At 43.6% G+C, this 27,509-nt stretch overlaps 1 protein-coding gene across 4 annotated transcripts; it reads right to left on the bottom strand.

The window, feature by feature from the left end:
* Positions 1-993: 993 nt before the first annotated feature.
* Positions 994-27,303, bottom strand: kiaa0753 (KIAA0753 ortholog). 4 transcript variants are annotated; one of them, XM_010865328.3, is made up of 17 exons: positions 26,843-27,303; positions 26,125-26,427; positions 25,727-25,988; positions 24,493-24,665; positions 24,184-24,405; positions 23,582-23,780; positions 22,055-22,239; positions 21,343-21,500; positions 21,046-21,201; positions 20,371-20,460; positions 19,648-19,732; positions 19,198-19,287; positions 17,665-17,823; positions 17,383-17,464; positions 17,006-17,126; positions 6,001-6,213; positions 994-1,467 (listed from the first exon to the last, which is right to left on the bottom strand). In XM_010865328.3, exons 1-17 carry the CDS (start codon positions 26,939-26,941, stop codon positions 1,317-1,319), a joined length of 2,748 nt encoding a protein of 915 aa, XP_010863630.2. In that variant the 5' UTR covers positions 26,942-27,303; the 3' UTR covers positions 994-1,316. The 4 variants fall into 4 exon arrangements, with proteins under 4 accessions (XP_010863630.2, XP_010863629.2, XP_010863628.2 ...); XM_010865327.3 differs by having other exon boundaries at positions 21,343-21,497; positions 25,727-25,991; positions 26,843-27,302; XM_010865326.3 differs by having other exon boundaries at positions 25,727-25,991; positions 26,843-27,302.
* Positions 27,304-27,509: the final 206 nt, after the last annotated feature.

The raw sequence follows: 27,509 nt of genomic DNA on the forward strand, positions 1-27,509 counted from the left end.
TTTCTGGAAAAAAGGTATCTTAATTATGCAATATTCAGGTGAATGGGTAAGCATGTCCAAACATTTGACTGGTACTGTATAAAAGTGTTTTGTCAGCATAGCAGTGAAAATTGACATTGTGATTTTGGATGACGTCACCAAGAGGCAGTATATATAGTGAAAATAACTTTGGTCAAGAAGCAATTGGACCGATGCAGAAGATGGTCTTGTGGCATTAAAAGGTCTCAGTACAATGAGGGGGACTGAAACAGGACTAAAGCATTTGGTAAATATTATTGGTCTTCAGAAAGGCATTGAGTAGCATGGAAACAGCTTGATCTAAAATATTTAGGAGGAACAGGAGGTTTGATATTTGCCGATAATTCTTTAATTTATAGGGATACATTTTCTGTATATGGTTTTGAAGAGAAAAAAAAAAACTTTTAATGAGTTAGGCACACATCCGGAGGATAGGGAGCAGTTTATTATGTTCAGCATAGGTGGACCAAGCACAGGAAGTAGCTCCCTAAGTAGTTTAGTTGGTATAAGGTCCAGTTGACAGCGGGTGGGTTTGAGCTCATTACTATTTCAGTGAACGTGTCGAGTGATACAGGATTAAAAAGTTCAAGTGTCCCCATTGATTTCCAGGTCAGGGCAGTTCTGTGCATTCTCAGGACAACTGAGTTTTTAAAGACTCCACTTATTTAAGGAGGAGTCTCTTAATTGTTTTCTAATGATGATAAGCTTTTCATAAAAGGTGTTCATGTATTCATCACTGTGAAGGTTGTCCCATTTCCGTTCCAATATTCTGGAGTTTTGCTTCAGGGTTGTAGTATTGTCGTTGTACCAGGGAGGAAGTTTCTTGTTGCTTTTACCAGGGTTAAGTACAGATCCTGGATTAGACTGTTAACAGATTTATTTACTCTGTCATCCCCAATTCATGGACTTGGAAATGGAAAGCATGAGAAACCCAGAGATATTTGCAGATATTTGCATATGGAAAGAGGGGAGACATGATTTTCTAAGCTGTATTTTGGAAATGTCATTCCCAAGCTTATAAAAACTAACTTTCCCAATGAAAACGTTTCTGTACAGTGGAATGTTTTCATAGTCAACTTGCCTGGTGAAATACAGTGAAAAAGATTATAAAACAATATCTATATTTCCAAACTTCGAATATTCATTCAGCAGGAAAAACAATTACACAACACACTGTATTCAAAGCACACACACACCACACACGAAATCTCAAATAAAAATAAAATCAGGCTGAAAACGAAACAATGACCCATTTCATTTTTCATAGCCTGGTGCTTCAAATGTCCATGAAGACCGGTCTATTGGCTGTCCAGTGGTATGGAAGGAGAAGATGACGTGATTGGCTGAAGGAACTCAGAGGTGAAGACGGCCTCGGCATAGTCCTCACAGACATCCTGGAACTCTGCTGCTACGTCATCCAATGCTTCGGACATCAGCTCGTCTGCAAGACTGGGACGGGACGGGGGTGGGGGGGAGACATAACACTGAATATAGAATATAGTATTTTTCTTTTGTATATAACAGTAACGAAAAGTTCTGTTAAATCATATACAAAGAAAAACCCAATGTTAACCAATAAATGGTTACAGAGATGGGAAAACAAACGCATTACGAATGATAATGACAGACAAGAAGCAGACAGTGTGGCATTAAGAATGACGGCATTGCAGAGAAGGGAGCTGGTCAGGGAAACAGCCCACAGCCTCAGGAGAGGAACACACTGTCCCCTCACGTCCTTGGCTCCGTGCCTTGATATGGTTACTGGCCAGTCCCTCCTGTCCACTGCCACTGCCGCACACACATGGGTAAGGCCGGTTTATATGGTTTAATCGCTGCCAGACAGGCACTAGAAGCAGACCAGACAAAACCAGTGGTCAGTAGTGGTTTTATCCACACTAGCCTTCACTTTTGTCATCTGTCCTCTTCTGTGGCACCTGCTGGTGTGGTGGAAATTATTCAAATCCAAACTGGGCCTTTACAGTTGGCCAAATCTATGTCACAGCAATCTGTATACGCTACGCCAGTCAAGTACACAGCTGATTGTGCTCAGCCGCCGATAATGTGGTCTATGTCCAAGAGTGAGGACACGCTATAGGACGTTTTTAACCGGCCTGTTATCTCTCTAGTTATTACAGGCTCTAGTTGAAAGGAACATATAATTCCCTCCCTCTCCATCTCCACGAAAGTAGGACTGGGGGGTGGGGGGGTCTAGCAATTCACACATCCAAACACATCTCTGGTGAGAGGAGAGAGGCACCTCCAAATGACAGTCCTGTGTTGAGCACAGGGCCCCTGGGAGTGTTGAGTAGTGTCGCCGGTTTATCCACCTACATCCGTTCCCGTTTCAAACGTTTGAATATGATGCAAGCTTGATCTGTTGGACTAATGCATTCAATGGTCTCATAAAGACGAGGGATTCTCTGCATTGCACCAACTTAAAAATTCTGTTAAATATGCAAATGCGCGTGTGTAGGAATGGGGACGACAAAAGCTAACACCAGAGATGTACTGCGGTGCAGTATGCTAAACCATACACTCACACACTCCCCTCAGCTACTCAAACACTTCAACTAATGTTGGAATATACAAACAGCACAACGTTTAGGGAAGTGTAACCATGGGCTAAGTGAAAAATCCATCCACCTACACATGTTATTCAGGGACTACTCAGACTAGCAAATAAGCAATCTATTAAGATATGTATTTGAACCTGGGCTAATCTAAGACGAGATGCGACAACATTGTTAAGTAGTTTAACGATGCATTTGTTTGGTCAGAAAGGTCTAGTTTTTCAGGGTCTCACGTCATTGGCTAAGATTAACTAGCTTCAACACATCAAATATTTAGTGAAGTTCTGCGCTGAGGCAGATACAGGGGTGAATGTTAACTTTTTTCCCCTGAGTGGCCCAGTTGGCCAAAAGACTACTGGCCCAACCCACATTTCTACTGGCCAGACACTGTCGTGTTTAAAATGTACTGGGGTCAACCAGGGCGTATGTAGGTTGGTATGCAGTAGTATATGCTTCTTTGCAGGCATATTGTTATAATGATTAGTAAAAAGCTATGTAACAACATTGCTTTATGCCAAACCATTTAGACTATACCACTTTGAGGTGTACAAAGTACAGTCTGAGATCTACAACTCACACACAAAAAAGACAACAGAAAATATGAAGAAAATTATAAACAGTTATGTTATAGCAATAAAGTTGGAGCAGAAAAGCCAACAAATGATCACTGAATATTGGCAATATCGATGTTCTTTGTGATGTTATTCAGGTACATGATGACAATGGTTATAGAAAGTGAGTGGTATTACTTCTGAAGCAAAGCTCACAAGCATTAGAACATTACTAAGCAGCTTTTATTTGGTATTTTACAGAGCATTGATGTTGCCTGCCTGGTCAGTCTCAGCGCATGGAGAGAGCAGCTTCTGTCCATCCCTAAACTCTGTTCCTTCCTTGAGATCAAAATAAGGGGACCCGGAGGAGTCATCTTGTTGCACATGATTCTTGCAGCTTGCACAGAATAATGTTGCTATGGCCATAACCAGAGAAACTGAAATAATTCTTATTAAAGACCACAAGCCGTTGACAAAACAAGCCTATCGATACATTTTACTAAGCAGCAGTGCTGCTTGTGTGCCAGTGGAGAAGTACATTTTATGGCGCATACAAAAGTGTTGACTGTTCAGAACAAACAACTGCACACGAACTCCCTCCTAAAAACACAGCTCTGCTGTATACGTTGACAGCCTCTTTTCAATCTCGGTTTTAGACACATAGAATCTGAGTTTCAACTTGCTTGTAAGGGAGGCAGAAGACACAATGACCTGTTCTGGTTGTGACCCGAGGATGTTGCATCTTCCAAGAAATATGAATGAGAACACTAACCACCCTTGAACAGAGCAGTTGAAACAAGTGCACCTCCATTGGGACTGACTGAGAGGAGACTGAAACAGTAGGAGTGTAAGGGTTTATCACTGGTTTACTTTTGACGATAGGGGTGTATAGGAGAATAGGAGGGGATTTAGATGGAGAACTGAAAACGCAAATGAGGAAGTTACTGGTGTGGAAAAGGATATTTGATATATGACCAAAAGGCCTTGGTTTATGGCTTGCAATACATTGAAGGGATCTTGTTGTTTCTCAGTGTAACTAAGGAAGTAATGAACTGGACAGATGGCTGGGTCAGAGGGACAGAGGAAACTGTTAAGTTGTTAATCTGTTTGTTGGTTTGTTCTGCAAAGGGAAAGCCCAAGGGCTCTGGGAAGGGGTCACTGGGGTGACATCCCTGGGAAGGGGGCTGACCAACTGGTGTGACACCTCTAGAAAGGGGGGGGGTGACCCACTGGGGCTGACCCCTCGGGGAAGGGGGGCTGACCCCTCGGGGTGATTCCTCCGGGAAGGGGGCTGACCCACTGGGGTGACTCCTCCGGGAAGGGGGCTGATATAGGACCCTGTTACCAGCACCTGGCCAGGAGGCCATCGTTAATATAGGACCCTGTTACCAGCACCTGGCCAGCAGGCCATCGTTAATATAGGGCCCGGTTACCAGCACCTAGCCAGGAGGCCATCGTTAATATAGGACCCCGTTACCAGCACCTGGCCAGGAGGCCATCGTTAATATAGGGCCCGGTTACCAGCACCTAGCCAGGAGGCCATCGTTAATATAGGACCCCGTTACCAGCACCTGGCCAGGAGGCCATCGTTAATATAGGACCCGGTTACCAGCACCTAGCCAGGAGGCCATGGTTAATATAGGGCCCGGTTACCAGCACCTGGCCAGGAGGCCATCGTTAATATAGGACCCTGTTACCAGCACCTGGCCAGGAGGCCATCGTTAATATAGGACCCTGTTACCAGCACCTGGCCAGGAGGCCATCGTTAATATAGGACCCCGTTACCAGCACCTGGCCAGCAGGCCATCGTTAATATAGGACCCCGTTACCAGCACCTGGCCAGGAGGCCATGGTTAATATAGGGCCCGGTTACCAGCACCTGGCCAGGAGGCCATCGTTAATATAGGACCCTGTTACCAGTACCTAGCCAGGAGGCCATCGTTAATATAGGACCCGGTTACCAGCACCTGGCCAGGAGGCCATCGTTAATATAGGACCCTGTTACCAGCACCTGGCCAGGAGGCCATCGTTAATATAGGACCCTGTTACCAGCACCTGGCCAGGAGGCCATCGTTAATATAGGACCCGGTTACCAGCACCTGGCCAGGAGGCCATCGTTAATATAGGACCCTGTTACCAGCACCTGGCCAGGAGGCCATCGTTAATATAGGACCCTGTTACCAGCACCTGGCCAGGAGGCCATCGTTAATATAGGACCCTGTTACCAGCACCTGGCCAGGAGGCCATCGTTAATATTTGACCCTGTTACCAGCACCTGGCCAGGAGGCCATCGTTAATATAGGACACAGAGATCAATTTAACCACAACAGGAAGTAGCAGTCTAGTTTCAACTATGTATTTTACTTCTCAAAGCTACTCTAGAATGCTGATATTTACCTGACAAATGGTTAAAAATACTCTGTTTCTGATGGATGCATTTCAAGGTTACTTTAGAAATGTTTGAAACAACATCATGAAATAGTGTCAAATTTGCTTCAAAGTTTCATCAAATCATTGTAAAAAGCACAGTTACCATGGCAACAGTCTAGGCTGCTCATCTTGTCTTCGTGATCTGAATGCCCCGTCTTTTGGTTAACTGTACAACACAACATCTCAAAACAACAAACCAGTTTCATTTTGTCCGGTCTTATCTTATTTAACTGAATTTGGCTTTAGGCACAACAAACCCAAGCAGCAACATTTGAATATAAGAAAACGAAACACTGAAAACTCCGGTCATACCTGTACTGTATGGGAGTGTCTGGAATGCCACTAGCAAGGCAGTAGCTGTACCCATAGGACGCTGCTCAAAAGGTAGTGTATGAACAGAGAGCCATTGGAACCATGTTAGCCTCTCTCACCTGTCTGCGACGGCCCAGGGATTGAAGCTGCCCACTACCTCGTGGGCCACCAAACGGAGGTAGGCTTCATGCTCCTGTTTGTACTTCTCTAGATTCCTCTGCATGCTGGTGGGCATGGAGAGACGTATCCGCGGGCCCCCCCTCTCCCCTCCGCAGGGCTGCGGTTGAATGGGGGTGTCCTCCACGAGGCGGCTGTCGGACAGGACACTGTGACTGTGGATCGACAGACAGACACAGAGCATGAACACTGGCTTTAGAAAGACAGGACGATTCAGGCTGAATACCAGACCGATGGAGCTTCAAACATCATCTCATCATTACATTGAGCTCTTCTCCATTCAGTATGTTTCTCAACTGGGTACATCCGCCAATGAGAAGAAAAACAGTGGAGAAGCAGAGGAGAACAGAACTGCTATTCATCACGGAGGGGCCCGAGGCAACTGCCACTTTAAAAGCCCAAGTTGGTTGGAAAAGTAAGGAGATCCCTGTGAACCAAATGACCCATTCTGGGCATGATAAGGCAGTTGGAGAGAGATGGAGAGCAAGGGCAAAGACAGAGACAAAACCAGCAAACAAAATGCAATGCTACCTTGCCCTGCAGAGTATAGAGTGGCAAAAAAAAAACAGACATCAGTGATTTTCCTTAAATGATGACAAATCATTGTCTATGTACAGACTCAGCATGGCCTTGACGCCTAGAGAGGCCATCATAGGCAGACCCGGCTATCAACAGAAGACAGGCCTTTACACATTAAACCCACAATGAAAAACAGTGCTGCACTTCTCCTGCCGAAAGCACATGACCATAGAGAAATACCTTCCACAGATCCATAAAAAAACGAGAAAATCTAATTGAAATTGATTGACTACGTGAGTAACTGAAGACTGCGATGAGAAAAGGGCAACTGGGGGAGCAGAAACATCATTATAAACATAACCAATATGTAGCCCTACATTGTGCCTTGTTGTTGACACATTAACTATATGCACATTGGTACAACATTGTGCACAGACAACGTTTTTGGCTTTCCTTAAAACGTCTGCTAGATAAATATTGACGGAAAATAATAGCCATTTTATCTTTTATATTTCCTATTTACTTTGACAAGGTAAACACATTTCTCCCATGCCAATAAATCCCTTTAAATTGAAATGGAGACAGAGAAAGAGCTGCCTCCTCTCGCCCAGGGCATCAGCTGGACAATGCCATGGCCAGGGTTCTGTTCATTTCTCTGGGAAGAAAACAGTTTAACTCTGGCAATGAAATTCTGGATGCGGTTATATTTAGAGAGCCCAGCAACAGTGGAATCAGCAATGTGCCTCTCTATTCTCCTCTTTACCCAGTCTGCCAAACCTACCCAGGGCCAGGTCCATTTGGGCCCGGCTTGATTCTACTGGGGTCTACACAACAAGGGGTCAGGCTGTGGGTAGAACCGCAGGGAGAAGTGCCAGGGTGGGTAATTCACATCTAGCCTTGCCAATCCCCTCCACCCCTGGACTACACACGGGGTCCATTTATGCTATGATGGGACATTTAGGGGCCATTGCGGCCATAACACAATCATTTTCTTTTTCGCTGCTGCTGCAGACGTCCTCTCTGTCCACATGAAATGGAATAATACATCTAGATAAAAAGCGGTGTGAAGGCACCCAAGCATTATGTATCACTTTAAGAGCATGAGCATGAAGGCACTAGCCTGCCAGAATAGCCTCGAAGCCCTTTCACAAAAGCAGGTGGCAGTACTATATAGGAAGTTTTGTGCATATTTATCTTCAAATGTCATATTTGACATAGTGTGAGCAGGGCAAGGTGATGTGAATCAAAATACCTCAATCCTAAATCCCCACCGTGAGGTAGCTCAATCCTAAATCCCCACCGTGAGGTAGCTCAATCCTAAATCCCCACCGTGAGGTACCTCAATCCTAATCTTTCTGCAGCATTGGTTGATACACACGCTACAAAATTTCTTGTAAGATGAATTCAAAGCATATACTTTTTGTTGCCAGATGACTGAGATGCTGTGCAAGCACTTTCGTGACAAACATAGGGAAATCCAGTGAACCTTTAAATACTTTGCCACATGCAGGTTGGTTTTTGGTTGCTCCACTGTTTTTCCATTTTGCCCAGTTTCATCCAAGGAACTTGCAATTTCTTTATGACATGTCTTCTAGCCATCTCACAAGATACCAATGACATAATTCAATAAATAAAGAAAGATTCAAGTAGCAGTGCAGTAAAGCAGCAGCAAGAGGCATACAGCTGCTGAATAGATCATCTAATCATGTTAGACAAATAGCCCTGCTCCCTAGTTGACCCAAGCAAAAGTTACATTTGTTATTGGAGATAACTACAGTAACCGCTCTACATGCTTGCACAGAACACACATTACCATCAACAAAAATGGTTTTAGAAATTAGAAGTGTTAAGATGACATGACACCTTGTCAGTGTTATGTCCAACTGAAGCAGATTGTCATTTGATGTTTTTTTGGTGAGGGTAAAATTATTTGTATCCAGTAGCTATTTTGCAGCGGTCCTAGTTAGCTTGAGAAAGTGCTGTAATCTGTTGTGCTCAGCTGGGTTGAGCCAGGTCATCTGACGCAGCACTACATTACACTCCTTCTTGGTCAAATAGCCAATAAGGTGTTTTTTGGGACATTGTTCCATTTGCTTATTCTGGTTGTTCTTGTCATAATATGGGCTACTTTGAATAGTCTACAATATGATGGGTAATTTGATCTGTTTAAAGGTTTTCTGGGTGCTACACGATTCCACGTTTTCATGTCTTCACTATTATTCTACAATGTGGAAAACAGTTAAAATTCTGTGTAAAACTATATAATACTACTGATTTTGCCTGAAATAGTCGGCAAACATAGCAGAGTTAAACTCACAGGATCGTAAAACCTGTTTGTTACGGTTCTTTTGAAGTGCTTCTATCACACCTATTGTACATGCATAACAAGGTACTTTAAAAGTCAGAGAACCTGATGAAAGATGGACATGCACGTTGTGGTAGTTCTAGTTCAAATAAAAAGAACGGTAGCAACAAGAGTTGAGCACAGCCTTGCGGTGATGTATCACAGGAAACAGAAGGTAGCAAAGCACCAGTTTCATGTGATAAATGAAAAGGAAAGCCAACAGCATTTTCTTCAGCTCAAGGCTGAAATTAGAAATTGAGTACCTGCTGTGACTCAAATCGTCCTCCAACGAGCCACAATAAAAATAAATAGGCCTAATGTGTGATTGTACATGAATTCTCATAACTCACAACCACCTCTCATATGCCCAGGGCCCAGTTTGAGTCCCAAAACGGTTTAAGAAAGCCTGTGCAAGAGAAAGTGCGTGCTGTTTAGGTGCTTAGAGCGGGAAGAACGATTCAAAATAAATAAATAACAGTTGGATGGAGAAAAGAGTTCATAATTTTCCATGGGGTAGTTAGTTATTACCAACAACAATAAATGCTTCTACCTATTCGGGCCAACTGCAGAGACTCAACCTTCAGGGACAACGGGGGAGTGACTGAGAGCCTTAGGTCATGATTAGATGGGCAGTCAGCCCTGCATCACATCTACTGAGCAACCCGTTAACAAGCTTACAGCCTATTGGAAGAGAAGCACACCCCAGAAAACACCAACAACGGTCTTCAAATAACGCGGAGCAGCAGGAGTGGCTGGTCTTATCAGGCCAATGATTTGTTTGGCTTGGCGGTGGAGGAGCTGTCAGTCACTATCAGTGAGAGAGGAACACAGATCACACAGGTCTCAGCCCCCTTCCACGGGGGCTTCTCACCATGGAGACGAGCCTCTTATCCTCCGCGCCAACGATGCATGACCCCTCCCCCCGATGTCATGTAGACTCAGGGTCCAATTTACAACACACCCATCATCATTCTATTGTGTTGTCATGTCTTTGTATATTTATTGGGTAGCGTGAGATGGAGATGAAAGGTTGAGCGCGTTGAGGGTGCAATCATTCATCTTCTTACTAGCCACCCATGCGAACCCAAAACCCTGGTGTGAAAGGGCCATGCTCTACCAACTGAGCTACAATGGACCCTACAGGCTACCAAAACAAATTCACTCCAGGTCAGAGGGAGACAGCCGGAGTTGGTGGAATGCTAGCAAATTACCATGGCTAAGAATCATTTCATTACTAATCATTAATTGCAAATAGAACATTTTAAGCAGAGCTTAGGGCATACTAAACCTCAATAGAGGCTAACACTCTCTTCAAATCAACAAACATAACATAATATGCCGAGAACATGTTGTATTGTTAGGGCTAACCTATACTTTCTACCATGAAGAATGCCTGAGTAATGTGGTCTAGAAATTTTTATATTTTTACTTTTACTTGCAAAATCGAATATAACTACATGTTTTAAAGTTTTGTTCCCTTTGTCAAACAACATTGAAAATGCATGTATATTTTTTGGGGTAAGGGAGCAGTATTATACTTCACCCCCAATGGTTTTAACCATGTCTCCCCCTCTGTTTTTGGCCTTGGAACATGTCCCACCGAGGGAGACCGCATCACTATAGCATGACAAATTCTCCACATCTGCGAGTTGGCACCTATTCTTTTTTTTATTATTAGAAAGCAGTATCTTTCTAATTAACTTTATTACTGTACTCACTAATCTTACAATAAGTGTCTATGATAGAAAGAAAATAGGTTTGTGGACAGCATACTAACCTAATATCCAAATTGTTATCAGGATGGGAAACCAAAGTGTGGGCTCACCAGGGAGAGTCAGGTAAGTGTAGCTAGCTACTTCGCTAGGTGTAATGTTATTAGTAGGTATGGCCAATGACTGTACTAGAGGAGTACTATGTTTTGCTGAAGCTAGCTAGTTATTTACTTGGTTCAGATCTCGACAATACATTGTCTCTTTAGATATATATATATAAAAAAAAAACATTTAGCTTTATCTTGAAATGTTTGTTTTTTTTGGTGTCCAGAATAATCTAGATGTGGTCTACAGAGAGACTGGGGAAAAATAGCATGGAATGAAAGGGAGGGAGTTAGACACACGCAAGCACGCAAGTAAAAGCCAGAGAAATGCCGGCTGTGGAGCCAGTAACACTTTAGAAAAAAAACTATTCAAATGGTTTGTTTGGTCTGCAGTTGAAGGGCCGGATGACTCCGTTTCCCTGCTGTGCTGAGCAGCGTTAGTAGTAAACACAGGTAATCACAGGCTTAGACAACACAGAAACGCACCATAATGAGCTATTCACACTGATCCACAGCTGTGCACACTCGCCGATTCCCAAACCCACAGCACTAATCACCGCTTTCATATTATTCCAGAAGCACAACGGTCAACACTCACAGACCTGAGAATTAGCTGCCTGATAGCATCCAGTCTGCTTCAAACAATCACTAGCTCCCTCTATTGAGCGCCAGACATATTACATTCACTGTATTACTAGATACTGGTATACTGCAGCCCAGAACTCCACTCCACAACTACCTGACATGAAACCACAGGGATAAATATAATAAAAAAAATAATGAAAATATTTTTATATATATAAAATATAAAAACCTTTTACATTTTTCAAAAGTCCCATTAACATCAGACAAACAGTTTTACATGACAGAACTGACTAAATGAATAACCATGTGGAGAAGTATAATGCCAGCCTGAGAGAGCACCAAAGAGCTATTGATGTGTGGTAACAGTACATAAACCACTTAATATGGAACATTAGCTGACACATCATGTACGTTCATCAAATCAGCACTATTGACTTTCCATTGCTTGGCCTTATCATTAAAGTAGAGAATGGGTTATATTTTTAAGTATGGTCAAACAGATAATACAATTATTGTCTGATATTGATAAAACACAAATCAGCTGATGTCGATAAATATAAATCATAGCTCCTGATGATGATTCAAATTGCAACAAATGTAAATTCAAATCATAGAAAATAATAAAATGGTCTGATAACAAACGTTAAGGGTACACATTATACATCTTTTTGTAATTGTAAATTAGAAAATTCCTTGATATAAATGTGGCAAATAAGGTATCGGACTTCAACAAAACCTTCACAGAGATTTTTTTAAATAGTTAAACAATAGGAAACAAACAAGGCAAGCCTAGTTCTGCTGGCCCACTAGTAGGAGGGAGGAATGTTGTCGTCCCTGGCTGGATTCCATCGGCGGTTTACTATGTGGCAGACTGTGTCTTTAACCATTACGCCATTTAAATAGCAGGTGTTGGTGCACGTCATATGTGAGTAAAGAGGAGGTGCCCGTTTACTTCGGCATTGTTAAACCAACCAGTCGAATCTGCATGGTTCTCAAAACTAGTGCCCTACAATAGCTGACATCCAAACAGGGTTGCTACACAACATTCAATGCATTGAATTAGAAATAAATTACTGTACATGGCTAGCTAACAGCCATACAGTACCTATAATGAATATAACTCCAAGAGCAATATGTTCGTTGTTGGTGCAGTTTGTGCATTGCAATATAATTATAAACAGTTTTACTTTAGGCTTACTATAATGTAGCTACTGAAGCTGGTAGCCAAGTTTAAGTCTAGCTACACAGTACCTATAATGAAGACAATGACTCCAATCACTCCATGACTGGTTCGATTCTTTAGAAAACAGTGACAGCTGAATAGCTAATCAGTATGCTATGTGAACTACGCTATGTAAATTGAAAATCGAGCAATATTTGTTGTCGGTGCAGTTCGGGCATTACAATATAACCATAAAAAGTTTTACTTTAGGCCTACTATAAAGTAACTACTTGTAGCCAGCATAGTTTTGTTCTGCCCTTGGCAAAGATCGAACCCCAGACGCCTACGTGGCAGTCCACGCCTCTAACCACTACGCTATTTAACAATGGGTAATCACAGTCAGTCAGGCACTCACTCAGAAACAGACATTTGCTCTTCCTGATCGGCTCCACTTACAAGGTCCGGGAAAAATATTGGATGTGTATTTAGACATATTTAGGCACAAATCGGTCTGATACAGAATTATTTTGCCTATAATTGTCCGTTATTTATTAATGGCCAATGTATCGGTGCATCCCAGTTTTTGGAATGTATTCCCAGGAATTGTAAATGTATTCAAAACAAGACAACACATTAAGAAACAAATCTGTGCTAAACCTAGTCTGTACCCCACTTTTCTAAGGAGAAGAGGAAAACTACAAAATGCAATGAAAACAAAACGCAATTCCCATTTGAACTGGCAATGTAAACAAAACGTTTATGATGTAAAAGTAATACTAGAAAAATATACTTAGCAACAATTTGTGTGTTAAGCAAGACATTGTTCCACACTTTAGAGTACACATGTTGAAATCAAAACAATATCTTTCAGTCTGAGGTATGTCTCAAGACAAGCACTATTTTAACAAGAGAAGAGCCAGATGCTGGACAGTACAGAAACCACCTGAATCAGTCAACCCCCTATGAAACTACCAGCTCCAGATCAAGATGGAAATGTATTGTAAAGGAAAGAGGGAGCTATGTAGAAGGACCATGTATTCCTCTGTGGGTTGACACATCCAAATCAATACTCCTCAGTCTTAAGTGCTTGGCTGACTCATTTTCTCCACATAATCAAGGTGAAAAGAGTGTGGAGGGAATAACTCCTGAAAATGCTCTGTCACTGTCAGTTTGCTCAAATTTGGCTATTAACAATCAATTCAACAGAATTATGGCTATTAAGAATCAATTCCACAGAAGGTGCTGAAATAAATACACAGGATTTTCTGAGGGAAAAATTAACCTGGTGTTGCACCCTCACGTTCGAGAGCACTCCTCCATAGAAATACCTTGTTCCATATGCGCTCTGACAATTCCACAGCAGCGGATGTACTGTACAAGAGAGAATTTCCATGACGCACTCTGCTAGTCTTTTTATTGGAATCCTGTCAGAGAGCCGTGTCAAGCTAAGGCCATTTTCTTTTTTTCTTTTTTTTTTTACACGCCAATGAAATGACCTGCCACTCAGGCAGTGGTGAGCCAGCCCTGTTGGACCGTGTAATTCACTGGGCCATGGGGGGTAGGAATGCAGACTGGGGCAGATGGGGTCTAATGCTATCTTCATACCGACAGGAGGATACAGGGAGAAACAGTACTGCAGAGCTACAGCTAAAGCCATGTGGCCTGTCAGTACCTCAAATATAGGATCTATTCGGCCAAACCCAGTTCTGTTATCTTAGATTCACCCATTGAGCATAAAAGGCCCATGACAAGAAAGCAGTTGAGGTTTTATCACAGTTTGGCTTTCTGGTGGCTAGCACACTCTATAGAGACAGAAATACAAGGTTACAGATGGATAGATAAGAGACTGGGTAAGAGATGAGCCATAGAGAAGTTAGCCTGAGCCCATCCAGAAGGTCCAGTAGTGCCAGAAACACTGAACGACTGACTGCCTTTAATCTGCTAATGCTGCCACTTGAATCCACCAAAATCATATTGGCGTGACAACGTACTCCCCCCTCTATCTTATTCTTCCTTTGCAGATGGGGATGTGCTTTGGGTCTCAGGGAATGCCAGGGGAGATTAGAAGTGTAGAACAGACAGATTTGAGCCACAACAGAGATATGCATTCTGGGAAAGGCATTAACAACATTACACCTAGAGATTTTGTTCAATGTCTAGAGTAGACACCAACTGAAACAGCGGTGTAGCGGACACACCCGATGCTCTCACATGGCAGGGGATCCACAAGCTCTTGGAGCCCATGTGCCCTAAATGGCAGTAAATTATTATTATTTGGACTATAAATTGTTTGTATTTCTCAATGACTTCCACACGTGAGTCAGACAAACAATACCCTTTACATGTATCTTGGATTTCTCAGCCTGCTCACAGTAAAGTTCAAAAAAAGGTATTTGAATCAGGCTGGAGTCAGAGAGTGTGGTGACATACATCATTAGGGGCATCCATCTAACTGAGGAAGCTAACATTAGCTAGTTAGCAAAAGATTCTGATAAAATTTACAGAAAATTGACAGGCTAATTCAGAAATGAAAAGGCTGGTTAAAAAAAAAAGTAATTTGCTGATGCATTCCCATACAACATATCAGAATCCCGCTGATATGATTTTTTTTGGCAGGTTGGAACCAGTTAGTTCAAATAAACACAGATTAAGCCAATTAGCAGCTATAACTACATTATCTTTTCCTTTGGACAACAGGCGTTTGAGAATTTGGCAGTACATCCAACCGGCCTCACAACCACAGACCATGTGTAACCACACCAGCCCAGGACTTCCATATTCATTATCCTTACCTTCAAGATCGTCTGAGACCAGCCACCCGGACAGCTGCTGCAACAATTGGTTTGCATAACCAAAGAATATCTGCACAAACTGTCAGAAACCATCTCAGGGAACCTCATCTGCATGCTCGTCGTCCTCATCGGGGTCTCGACCTGACTGCAGTTCGTCGTCGTAACTGACTTGAGTTGGCAAATGCTCACATTCAATGGCGTCTGGCACTTTGAAAAGGTGTTCTGTTCACGGATGAGCGGTTTACTGATGTCAACGTTGTGGATTGAGTGGCCCATGGTGGCGGTGGGGTTATGGTATGGGCAGGCGTGTGTTATGGACAACGTACACAGGTGCATTTTATTGATGGCATTTTGAATGCACAGAGATACCGTGACGAGATTCTGAGGCCCATTGTTGTGTCATTCATCCATGACCATCACCTCATGTTCCAGCATGATAATGCACGGCCCCATGTTGCAAGGATCTGTACACAATTCCTGGAAGCTGAAAACATCCCAGTTCTTGCATGGCCAGCATACTCACCGGACATGTCACCCATTTAGCATGTTTGGGATGCTCTAGATCGGCGTATACGACAGCGTGTTCCAGGTCCTGCCAATATCCAACAACTTCCCACAGCCATTGAAGAGGAGTGGACCAACATTCCACAGGCCACAATCAACAACCTGATCAACTCTATGCGTAGGAGATGTGATGCACTGCTTGAGGCAAATGGTGGTCACAACAGATACTGACTGGTTTTTGGACCCCCCCAATACAGTGAAACTGCACATTTTAGAGTGGCCTTTTATTGTGGCCAGCCTAAGGCACACCTGTGCAAGAATCATGCCGTCTAATCAGCATCTTGATATGCCACACTTGTGAGGTGGATGGTTTATCTTAGCAAAGGAGAAGTGCTCACTAACACAGATATAGACAGATGAACAATATTTGAGAGAAATAGGCCTTGTGTACATAGAGAAAGTCTTAGATATTTGAGTTCAGCTCATGATAAATGGGGTTTATAATTTTGTTCAGTGTACTTTATCTATAACATTATTGTAATTAACTGAAATGTAATTAAAATGGAAGTTAAACTATTTGCATGTGTTACTAAGTCATTGAAAAAAAGTAATCGTTTTTAAGCTGGTCTGATGAAGGGATGAATACATTGATGTACAATGCTCTAGTAGACACAAATGAACATTTAAATAGTACCAGAGAACTGACTGTACCATAGTAGGCATCAGTGTAAGCTTGAGACAATCTGAATATTCATCTACATTTCGCTTAGTAAACACAAATTTAAATGCATCATGAAACTATTTCTGATTAAGTGCACTAGATGCTGTGGTAATTGAGCATCTCTAGACTGTGGCATTGTCAGCCACTTCCTCACTGTTGCAATTTCACAGCATCAATGTTCTTTTCATGGGATCAATGAATCTGATTTGTTGCGTTATGTCCAATGCCACCCTGTTAATTAGTACTTTGCTGAGCTTCTTACTTCCTGCATAATAAGCGATGACACACCATTACCCTTTGTAGGAAATAATTAAACCATCTGTTCATACACATGCCCTGACAAATCAGACAAGACTTGGATCTTTAACATGGTGATGGCAGTAAACCCAATACAATCATAGCAGTACTATATTCTATAGAATAGCGGGCATGTGACTATTAGACAAAAGATCACCAGCAATGATCAGGGAAAGGCAGAAGACAGAACAGCACAAGGCAACTCACCCAGTCTCCACTGGGCTCTGAAGGACAATGTCAGCTGCAGTGATGTGTCTCTGCGCTGGCCTGTGGATCTTAATGTGCTGAGGAGAGACTGGCCTAGAGCCAGGAGAAGACTGCCGGGGCCCTAAGAGACAGAAAGACAGGGGAGAGGGTGGAAAGAAAGAGGGGTGGAAGAGTGAGAAGGACAAAAACAACACAAAATATCTCCCCCTGCAGGGCAATAGGGGAACAACAATTAAAACGGTGTAAAACACAGAACAGGACTAGGCAGACGGATTCAGCCGTGGTCTGATTTGTTTTTGGAGAGTTTCAACAGGTCATAACGTGTTATTTTTTTATAACGGAGCCTGTTGCAGAGGAGTTCATGTCTGTGGACTCACCGGCGGCATCCCCTCCGTCCCAGTGTCGAGGGTCTGAGTAGGTGATGGCAGCAAAGCGCCTCCTCACAGCCTCCTGGTCCTTCTGCTCAGACGCATAGACGATCAAAGACGCGTACCATTTCAAATCATTACTTACTCAAACGTTACATAAAAGCCCTATCAGGAGGCCAGAGTGGACCAGACATGAAGTGCACGTCACGCCCACAACACAGCGTGGAAGGCAGTCGGCTCTGTGACATCGGGGGGTGCCGGCCTTCCCACAGGGCAGTGCTCAGGCCTCACCTCGATCTCCTCCATTCTCAGCAGCATGCTCTCCAGGGTGGGGGCCCGGGCCAAACCCTCCGTGAGCCTCCCCGCCTCCACAGCCCAGGCGGAGAGCGCTGCCTCGTCCAGCAGCTCCTCCAGTGGTGCCGGGCTCAACACCTCCGCCCCCTCCGAGGCCTGGTGAGGGAGGGAGAAGGCACTGCGCTCAGCACATAGACAACGCTCACACAGAATCCATTCAGGCTCTTGTCCATGGTCCCCTATTCCCTAATAAGTGCGCTAATTTGAACAAATCCCCGTGGAGCCATGTGGGCCTCAGGTCTGACAACAGTGACAACAGTATGGATAGGTGTAATATACACCGATCAGCCATAACATTATGACCACCTGCCTAATATTGTGTAAGTTCCCCTCTTGCCGCCAAAATATCTGGCACCAAGCTAGCAGCATATCCTTTAAGTCCTGTAAGCTGTGAGGCGGGGCCTGCATGGATCGGACCGGTTTGTCCAGCACAACCCACAGATGCTTGACTGGATTGAGATCTGGGGAATTTTAAAGCCAGGTCAACACCTTGAACTCATCATTGGGTTCCTCAAACCATTCCTGAACCATTTTCGTGAACCATTTTTGTGGCAGGGCACATTATCCTGCTGAAAGAGGTCAGTTCCATCAGCGAATACCGTTGCCATTTAAGGGTACATATGGTCTGCAACAATGTTCAGGTAAGTGGTACATGTCAAAGTAACATCCACATGAATGGCAGGACCCAAGGTTTCCCAAGAGAAAATTGCCCAAAGCATCACACTGCCTCTGCCGGCTTTCCTCCTTCCCCATAGTGCATCCTGGTGCCATGTGTTCTCCAGGTAAACAACACACACGCACCAGGCCATCCACATGATGTAAAACGTGATTCAAGAGACCAGGCCACCATCTTCCGTTGCCCCGTTGTCCAGTTCTGATGCTCACGTGCCCATTGTAGGCATATTCGGCAGTGGACAGTGGTCAGCATGGGCACCCTGACTGACTTGCTGCTACGCAGCCTCACATGCCACAAACTGCGATGCACTGTGTGTTCTGACACCTTTCTATCAGTACCAGCATTACATTTTCAGCAATCTGAGCTACAGTAGCTCGTCTGTTGGATTGGACCTTACAGGCCAGCCTTCGCTCCCCACGTACATCAATAAGCCGTGGCCACCCATGACCCTGTCGCTGGTTCACTGCTTTTCCTTCCTTGGACCACTTATGATCGGTACTGACCACTGCAGACTGGGAACACCCGCACAAAAGCTGAAGCTTTGGAGATGCTCTGACCCAGTCGTCTAGCCATCACGATCTGGCCCTTGTCAAAGTCACTCAGATCCTTAAGCTTGCCCATTTTTCCTGCTTCTAACACATCAACTTTGAGGACAGAATGTTCACTCGCAGCGCAACACATATCCCTCCCAATGACAGGTGCCATGATAAGGAGATTATCAGTGTTATTGACTGTCAGTGGTCATAATGTTACGGCTGATCGGTGTAGGTCTTCATGAGGACTGAGCTACTCACTGTGCCTGCAGGCTTCTCAGACAGCTGACGCCTCAGAGCCGTCCACGCTGCCTTTCTGTCCCGGTCTGGAGAGGCAGCAGCACCTACATGCTGAGGTAACACAGGTTCTGTTCACATCTCTCAAACCAACGCCAACCTGCCTGCCTTCCTCCAACTCTGTTGGGCCAGGCCAGACACTAACAGTGCTGCGCCAGTACAACCTAGACATGGCTGTAAATTCTCCATCATGTCATTGTGTTGGCACAAATCTGCTGGTAAATAGCTGTATGGATTTTTCAATTACATATAAGAAGTATTGATTTTCTTACCCCTCTGAGGGCAGTGGAATTTCTGAGGGTGTGTGAATTTGTGCGCACCCGCGCGTGTGTGTGTGTGTGTGTGTTTGTGCGTGTCTATAACAACATGATATTGAGTGAGTGAATGAGTGCAGTGTTAAGGTGTTTGTCTTACCTGAACCTGGTCCAGTAAAGGCAGAAGTCTCCCTCTGGCCCACTCTGCTCTCTCAGCCCTCTGGGTAGGACTGTCCACCTCAGACCTGCACACCCGCACGCACACAATATCTTTTCAAACCCCATCAATCCTTACAATCTTGGCTATATTGAGTTTTTCCATCACGTTCAATACTCAGATTTGAATAGTTTTACAATGACCTTGAAATACAAAACATGTTCATCTGCCACTTGTATGACTGGGTACAATGTACCAAGTTTTATACTGATGTATCCATAGGCAATGAAAAGAACTGTGTACGAGTGTAGCTGGTTTGCCTGACAACGTCACAGGACTGATGCATGCATGGCAAGGCAGAGCTTCCTGGTCAGGTGGGCACAAGTGACAAACTGCAGAGTGGCTATTCTCTTGATATTGATTGTGTCTTGAGATGTTTTCACTCATGTCACATTAATGCAAAGATGCCTAAAATTAGCTAAACCACAACATTAATTAGAGATTTGAGAGACAAGTCCTTCCTGGAGGCTTTTCTCCAGTATGTATTCAAGAGGAGGTTTAGGTCTGATGCTCAGGCCTCTTAAAACACATTTTACTTCCATTATGTGAAATAAATGTTGTCAACTATCTAAAGTAAGCCAACCACAGGGGTTTTGCCCCCTTTTTGGCCCTGCGTTTGTGTTAACAGGGCAGAGTGTAGGCTTCGTCTGGACTACGTGAGTCTACCTGAGACTCTGGACGCGGTCGGCTTCCTCTTTACTCAGCTGATTCATCTCCTTCAGCCTCTGCATGGTCACCTTGTCCAGCCAGGCTTGCCTGGACATCCAGAAAAAACACACGACAGCACGGGCAGAAGAGTTTCCATTAGATATCCACCAACGCTGGTCATAAAAATATGCTGCAGGCCCTAATTAATTATACACCCCAATTGCGCCAATTCATTTCTGATTAAACAGAAGACATTTGTGAGACACTCAGTCAACAATGGCTTGTGCACTTTAATCTAGTGCAAAGCAGGCAGCACTATCCATCAAGGAGCATGATAAAACACGAATCACGCGCCCAATCTAGCAAGCCAGCACCTCGACGTAATTTATTGGAGAGTTTAACGCTGAATTGGATTGGAGACAGAATATCGCCTGCAGCTTTCAACAAGTGGCATCTGAGAACAGGGTTTTAAATGACTTAATTACTAAAAATGAGCAGATTCGTTAATATAACTGTTCCCTGGGCAGCAACTCATGGTCCATTCATTCTGCCAGACCTCACAGCTAAAACACAAACATTTTATATATAAAGTAAAACCTTAAGTGGGTTAAACTAATAAGGCTATTCTGATGATTTAACACAATGACAAGACATTTGAGGTTTTCTGGTTTTATTATTCTGAGGTTGACTGACCTGAGAGCTTCATTGTGGGCTTGTCTCAGTCTGTCAGAGGTGGGATGGAGGTCTGGATCTGCTGGCACCTCCCTGCTCGGCTGTTGCTCCGAGGGGCCTGAGGAGGGCTTCAGGGGCGAGAAGAGACATCGAGGCTCCGGCCCCTTCTGAGGGGAGCTGGATATAACGCCACATACAAGGAGAGCATAAAAAACAAGACAAGGGAGAGATAAGAGTCTGAGGAGAGAGTTTACAACAAGAGAGACTTAGAAAAGACAGACTGAAAACAGACTGATGACAGCAGAGGACACAGCTCACCGCTGCTGCTGTTGTTGTTGCTGCTGCTTAGGGGGGGAGTGAGGTGACGTGGGTATCCAGGGCACAGAGGCCTCCTTCTGGGGGAGCTGACACACCCTCAATCTGGAGGCCACCGTAGGCTGCTGGAAACCTGCGTCCCTCAAATGGGCTCCTTGCTTCTGGAGGACAGGGTCTTTCACAGTTAGGCCTTTCAATATTTATTTCATTTCACTTTTATTTAACCAGGTTTGAGAACACATTTAGCCAATTGAGAACCAATTTCCATTTACAATGACAACCTGGCCAAAGGCATAACAATTCCAGACAGCTCTCAGTTGAAAGTGAAAAAACAAAACAATGAAAGGCATCAAAAGGGTGGCCTATTATGAAGTTAGGGAGAGGTCGATAAGTGAGGTGATGTATACCGTTTGAGTTTTAACAAATAAGGGCTGATGTGTCAAGTGTCAAGTTTAACTCTTTGGCAGTTTGTCCCGGTCACAGCTAAAGGGCATGTTGACATCAGGGGAGACTAATGTGATCAATCTACCAGAGCACAGCCTTCTGTTAGGTAGACTGATATGGACGAGTGAGCCGAGATGAAGAGGGGATTTGCTTAAGAGGGACTTGATGCGCTTGTTCCAGTGAGACTGGCTTACAAATATAGTTCAGGCTAGCTAGTTGTTAATGGACAGAATAAAACATTTAATGACGTCAAATTATTGAATTCACTGACTTTTGTCCTATCGGGTTGTTGTGCTCCTCCTTGACTGTTGGGGACCTGTCCTGCTCCAGCCCCATGTTCTCTGAGAGGGACCAGGCTCTCCAGGCCAGCACGGAGCACCTGGCTGCGACCCAGCTGTGGATGAGGCCGGGGGGCACTTGGGGCCTCCCGATATTGGCGGACCACTCTCCTGTGTGCTAACATCCCAACATTGACTCAACCAATTTAAATACATATACAAGATTTTGAACAACAGACCTTCAACAATTTCTGTAGACTTTCAAAGTACTGCGCACAGCAGGACCAATCAAACAGTAAAACCCGTATGGGCCTTATCTGGCCAACTAGCTCACAGACAGACGCCTGCCTGCTGCTTGTACGGCAGAGTGGCGCTGGTAAGGGCTTGTTCACTGACAGCGGGATCAGTTATGAGTTGCCAAGGAGATGTCTGTGTCATGGTGCGTAGTGGCTGCACCCTCTCATACAGGAGGAATGTGTACACAGGAACTAGTCAATAAGTCTGCAGGAGACTCCTGATACTGAAACCATCGAAAATACCACTTCCACCATCCGAGACAAGCCCAGTTTCATAATGTCCTCTGTAGCTGTAGGGACATCAAAGCATTTCTTTCTTCTTTTGGTGCTATACCAGAGACATTCGGATTTGAAATAAACAGTTAGTATGAAGTTAAACTACAGATTGTCAGCTTTAATTGGAGTGTTTTTTGTTGATACTGGTTTCACCATTTAGTAGAAACATTTTGTCAGGATTGGCCAGACGGGTGTTTCTGGCACAGACCGTTAATGACTAATCAATTCCAGGCTTTGCGGTTTCCTTTGGAGTACGCTAACGATATGTTAACATAAGGAACAAAGAGGTGTAAATCTAACGCTGTTATGAGCTAATCTAATCTAAAGAACTAACAAAACCTTAGGTTTAACAAAATAAATAAATGAAATGCTTGAACCTCAATAGTATACCATTTTCCAGGCATTGCTAAATATATTTTACACACATTTTTGTCAGGCAATTTGTATGCATTATTAGACAGTGAGGCCGGGAAACAGAGAGCAGTATTTGCGGAAAGAGCAGTGGGACCAATTTGAAGCCAGGCTGCGGCAGCACATCCACCCAGGGGGCAGCGGCTCAGACCACCGGACTCTAAGACATGCACACTCACGGCCTGCTAGCAATACAGGACGGATCAGCCAATCTCCAACCGTTTTATTTTGTTTATCAGATACGCTGTCAACTGCTGTGTCATTGTGCGTGTGGATTCAACCCTGGGTGGGAGAATAGTGATTAGTGTCACACATTTGCTGTGTTGGTAATTCGCTGTTTAATCAAGTAGGAAATTAATTCACATGAGTTATTGATGTTATGAGGATAGGGCATTAAAAAAAAAAAAGCATAATTACACTATCCTTATTAAAATGCTAATAAAATTGCCTCAGCAGCACAGCTGACTGAAATAATGAGTGTCTCTGAATGCTGAGTCACAGATAGAAATAGGATGAGAACACCTGCTCGTCACTAACCAGGGAAGGGCTTCCGGAGGCTTGCCGCTCTACGGGGCCCGCTGAGACCCCTGGTGGCAGGGCCCTTAGGTGCACGACGGAAGGCAGGGGACGTGTTGTGTTGTGGAGACCTGCGGTGTCGTGGAGGAGAGGAGCTGTGTGCTCGGGCCTGCCTGCCCCGCGCGGGACGCTCCTGCTCCCGGAGAACATTATCCAAAGTCTGAGAGATGGAGAGAGACGAGAACATTTAATCTCTCAACATAAAAGATTCAAGAAACCCGATAAAGCCTAAAGAGTGCTATTAAACACCAGGTTTAGCTTCCCAGAACATTTACGGAGCATGTATAATGTAAAATACAACTCGTAAAGTTTGACTACTCATCTATAACGGCCAAAAGATTGTTGGGGATTTACAATATTTTCCACTGCCCCATTTATCTGCGTAATAAGGTGAGAATGACCAGTAAACTAATACATGGATGTAATGCAAATTGAACATTTCCTATAGAACTCTCTGTTTATGACCATTTTTGAGTCCTAATGACAACCAGTAGTGTGTGCATACATTTTTATAACGAGCCCTATGGACTAGCACCCTATCTGCCCCTGGGTAAACGACTGACCTCCAGATTCTGCAGGATGTCGAGGGCGGTCTCTGGGACAGCTGAGCCCTGGTCCACTGCCACCTTGGCCGAGCACAGAGAGAGCTGGCGGATCAGCTGGCCCAGCTCTTTATAATGGGAGTGCACCCTGTACTCAGACGGGTCGGACAGCTGGTTGGTGAACGCCTGCATGGCCCGAACCGCCCCTCTGTGGGCAGCAGCCAGCCTGCTCATCGCCCTGGACTGAGACGAGACAGAGGACAACGGATGTTCATCTTTGTCCTCAACATAAAACTAATAGTGGTAACAGGGTTATTAGGTATGACTTACTTTCTTTGTGTGCTGAATCTTGTTTGAGCGTAGTTTGTCTAAATCCTCTTGGATCTCTTTGACCTGTTGTTGCAGCACATAGATAACACGTGCCGAGCGGGACGCTTGTTCCTGTCTGCGGACCTCCAGTCTGTCCTGCACATCAGGCTCCAAGGGCTCGTCAACTGTTTGCCCTGTAATCCACAGCATAATACCCAGATCCACTGGTCTATAGATAGTATGTAGTGTCCTATACACCAATTATTCAAAAGCACATAAAATATAATAGAACACAAAAAACAAACACTGTCATTGTAGTTTTTCCAACTTTACCGTATACTCAAAATATGACAAATGTAGCCTAAAAGGTACAACTGATCCAAGAAAGAAAAAATGACAAAGAAATATAAATGTTAGAATAATTGGCGTTGCTGTAATTAGTATTTTGTGCACCTCGCCCTCCTCAGGATAAAAGCACCAAGGCTTCTAGAACGTTTGATGAGGTAGGACAAATAGCAAGGTATCAGAGGCCATTAATCCATGCAGAATCTCTGCATAAATTTTTCATACAATGACATTTTTTTCATCCCACCGGTGCAATAACGGTCATATCAGTTACCTTGGTTAACTTTCAGGAACAGCTGAAAATGTCTAGTCTGTGATATTTTAGATTCAGTTCAATAGATATAGAAACTGAGCAATAATTCACCACATTACATGTTACTAAAAATATGTTCTCTACAGGGAATATTACACAGCACTCTCATTAATTTTGTGTTTTACGGTGTAAAGTTTCTTATCATGACCCATGTATGAGGATAATATTGTATTGGGAAGTCTAGGGAATTCCCAACCCTATTAATGACAAATCAAATTGGGGGGAAAAGGATCAGTGGGAGCACACTTCTATTAGAGCTTGTTCTGAAGTATTGTTAAAGGTGACACTTGTTTTTGAGAAACATTTAATTTAGGAAGGTTTTTTACTCTACAATTTTACTTACATTTTGAGTGTTAAATCAAGCTGAAAAAAAGCTATATTTTTATAACCTTTTTTTGCTTTTTGTCCAGTATTTGTGGAGGGCACTTTGTCAACAAGGTGCCACTCCAGCTATATTACATGTTTAGATATAAATAGAATGACCAAGAGTGGACCAATGCAATTGGACTCATGAACACATTTTGTGTGTTCATGAGTCATTTTATTTATGTGGTGTCATTTTATTTATGTGGTGTCATTTTATTTATGTGGTGTTACCTCGGTTAGTCAGTTGCTCTATTTTCTGGATGTAGTTGGCTAGTGCAATCTGCAACCGGAGGACCTCCTGGCTGAGGGCTGTCTTGGGCTCCTGGCTGATTGTCTGCCTTGGGCCTGGGTCTCTGGTTGGAGGGGATAGACCATGATCAAGTCCAGGAGGTATAGATATGTACTTCTGGGGGGTGTAGACAAGCACTTTGGCTCCAGACAGAGTAACGTCTTCTTTGGGTCCAGGAGTCTTTGATCTCCCCTTAGAGACACCCTTCTGTTTGAAAACATTATTATTATTAAAAAGAAGGTTGTTCTTGGAGCAAAAAAATATGTAAGTGAAGTTTAAGCAAAACAATACAGCTGAAAAGGGAATGAACTGATGATCCTGTTTCACCAGAAGGAATTACCTGGGTCTTAGTTTCCTGCTCCGCAATTCGCTTACAGAGTGTGGTTTCCCCTGACTTTGATCTGACTGGGGAGCAGTTCAGAGACTCCTTTCGTCTCCTCCTTAGGTCCCTTTTGGCCAGCCTGACTGCAGCCAGCAAACGCTCCTCAGATAGAGCAGAGAAACACAGCGAGCTGCCAGTGCTCTCCAAATCATCCGGTTTCTCTACTCGGGGCAGCAGTTTCTCAATTACAATGGGTGCAGGCGGTCCAACTTGTGTTGCACGGTTAAACGCGTTGGCAGGCACAGCTGCATTAAAAAGTAACTGGAGAGAACAAAAATAACATGAACTATGAACTGAAATTAGTCCTGCTATTGTATTGACAATTCCGACCACATGATGCTAGCTAGATGGTTAACTTTACAACTTGCATCTAGCTGTCCAATTATTAATGTGGCCACATCAAATACAGCTGCTATTAAGGTTAATGTAGTCAGAATTATTTAAATCCGCGTAATATAGTAGTACCGTACAGTAACTAACGCAAATATTGTATTTAAACAATCGATACTGCATAATGCAAGTTAGTTACGGTGTTTAACAACGTTTATACTATCTAGCTAGTAGCATAGCAAAATAAACAGTATACAATAACGTTAACTGAACAGTACGTCAACGTTACCGTATCAGACCAATGGGCTAATGTCATTACAAACATGAGAATCTAGATTTACCGTACCTGAGAATATGCATTGCGACGATTCGGATCTGAGACCCGGCTTTTAGATTTATCTAAGTCTAAGGTCGCTGGGGACTTATTGAGAAACGTTGCAGCCATTGTTGTTGGACAGCTAGCGAGCTAGGTGCAAATTAGCACTAAACCCTGGCAAGCTGTCAGCTGGATAATTAGCTAGTTATTTTCAACACGCTAGCGAACACATTTTTTAAGTGCCAACGTAATCTTATGTTAACGTTGGAAGATGGCGCAAAATTCGTATAGCTGGTTAGTACTGCACTATTGTAGCTATCAGCGAAAAAAATCCCGTCAACTAGAAAAATCAGTGTTACAGAATGAAAACACACATCTAGTCAGACGGCAAGTATCTGCTGTAGCATGCAAAACAGTTCGAAATATCAAAAACGCCGCCATGACAACAAATAAGTACCGCCTCTACCTGAAACCGGAAGTAAGTATAAACCTACGACAAGCGTTAGAGGTCAAACTCAACCAGTTGTTGAACATTATAATGTATTTCGTTGGATGTATAAACGCGATTGAATTAATGTTTATCAGACATTTATTTTATTTCCTATATATTTAAATTAATAATATTTATTTTATGTTATATATTTTGGTTCATAATATCTGTTTTGTCTTAAAAATCATCATCATAGGTGTTAAGGGA

The sequence above is a fragment of the Esox lucius genome, chromosome 1 (assembly GCF_011004845.1).
Source record: "Esox lucius isolate fEsoLuc1 chromosome 1, fEsoLuc1.pri, whole genome shotgun sequence".
Classification (NCBI taxonomy): domain Eukaryota; kingdom Metazoa; phylum Chordata; class Actinopteri; order Esociformes; family Esocidae; genus Esox; species Esox lucius.

Bases quoted from the DNA above. Each gene is read 5' to 3' on its own strand.
- kiaa0753 (XM_010865326.3), bottom strand. From the start codon at position 26,941: ATGGCTGCAACGTTTCTCAATAAGTCCCCAGCGACCTTAGACTTAGAT. The intron at 26,428-26,842 runs GTACGGTAAATC...TGTTCTCTCCAG, and splicing joins GTCGCAATGCATATTCTCAG to TTACTTTTTAATGCAGCTGT. The intron at 21,202-21,342 runs GTGAGCTGTGTC...CGTTATATCCAG, and splicing joins CAACAACAACAGCAGCAGCG to CTCCCCTCAGAAGGGGCCGG.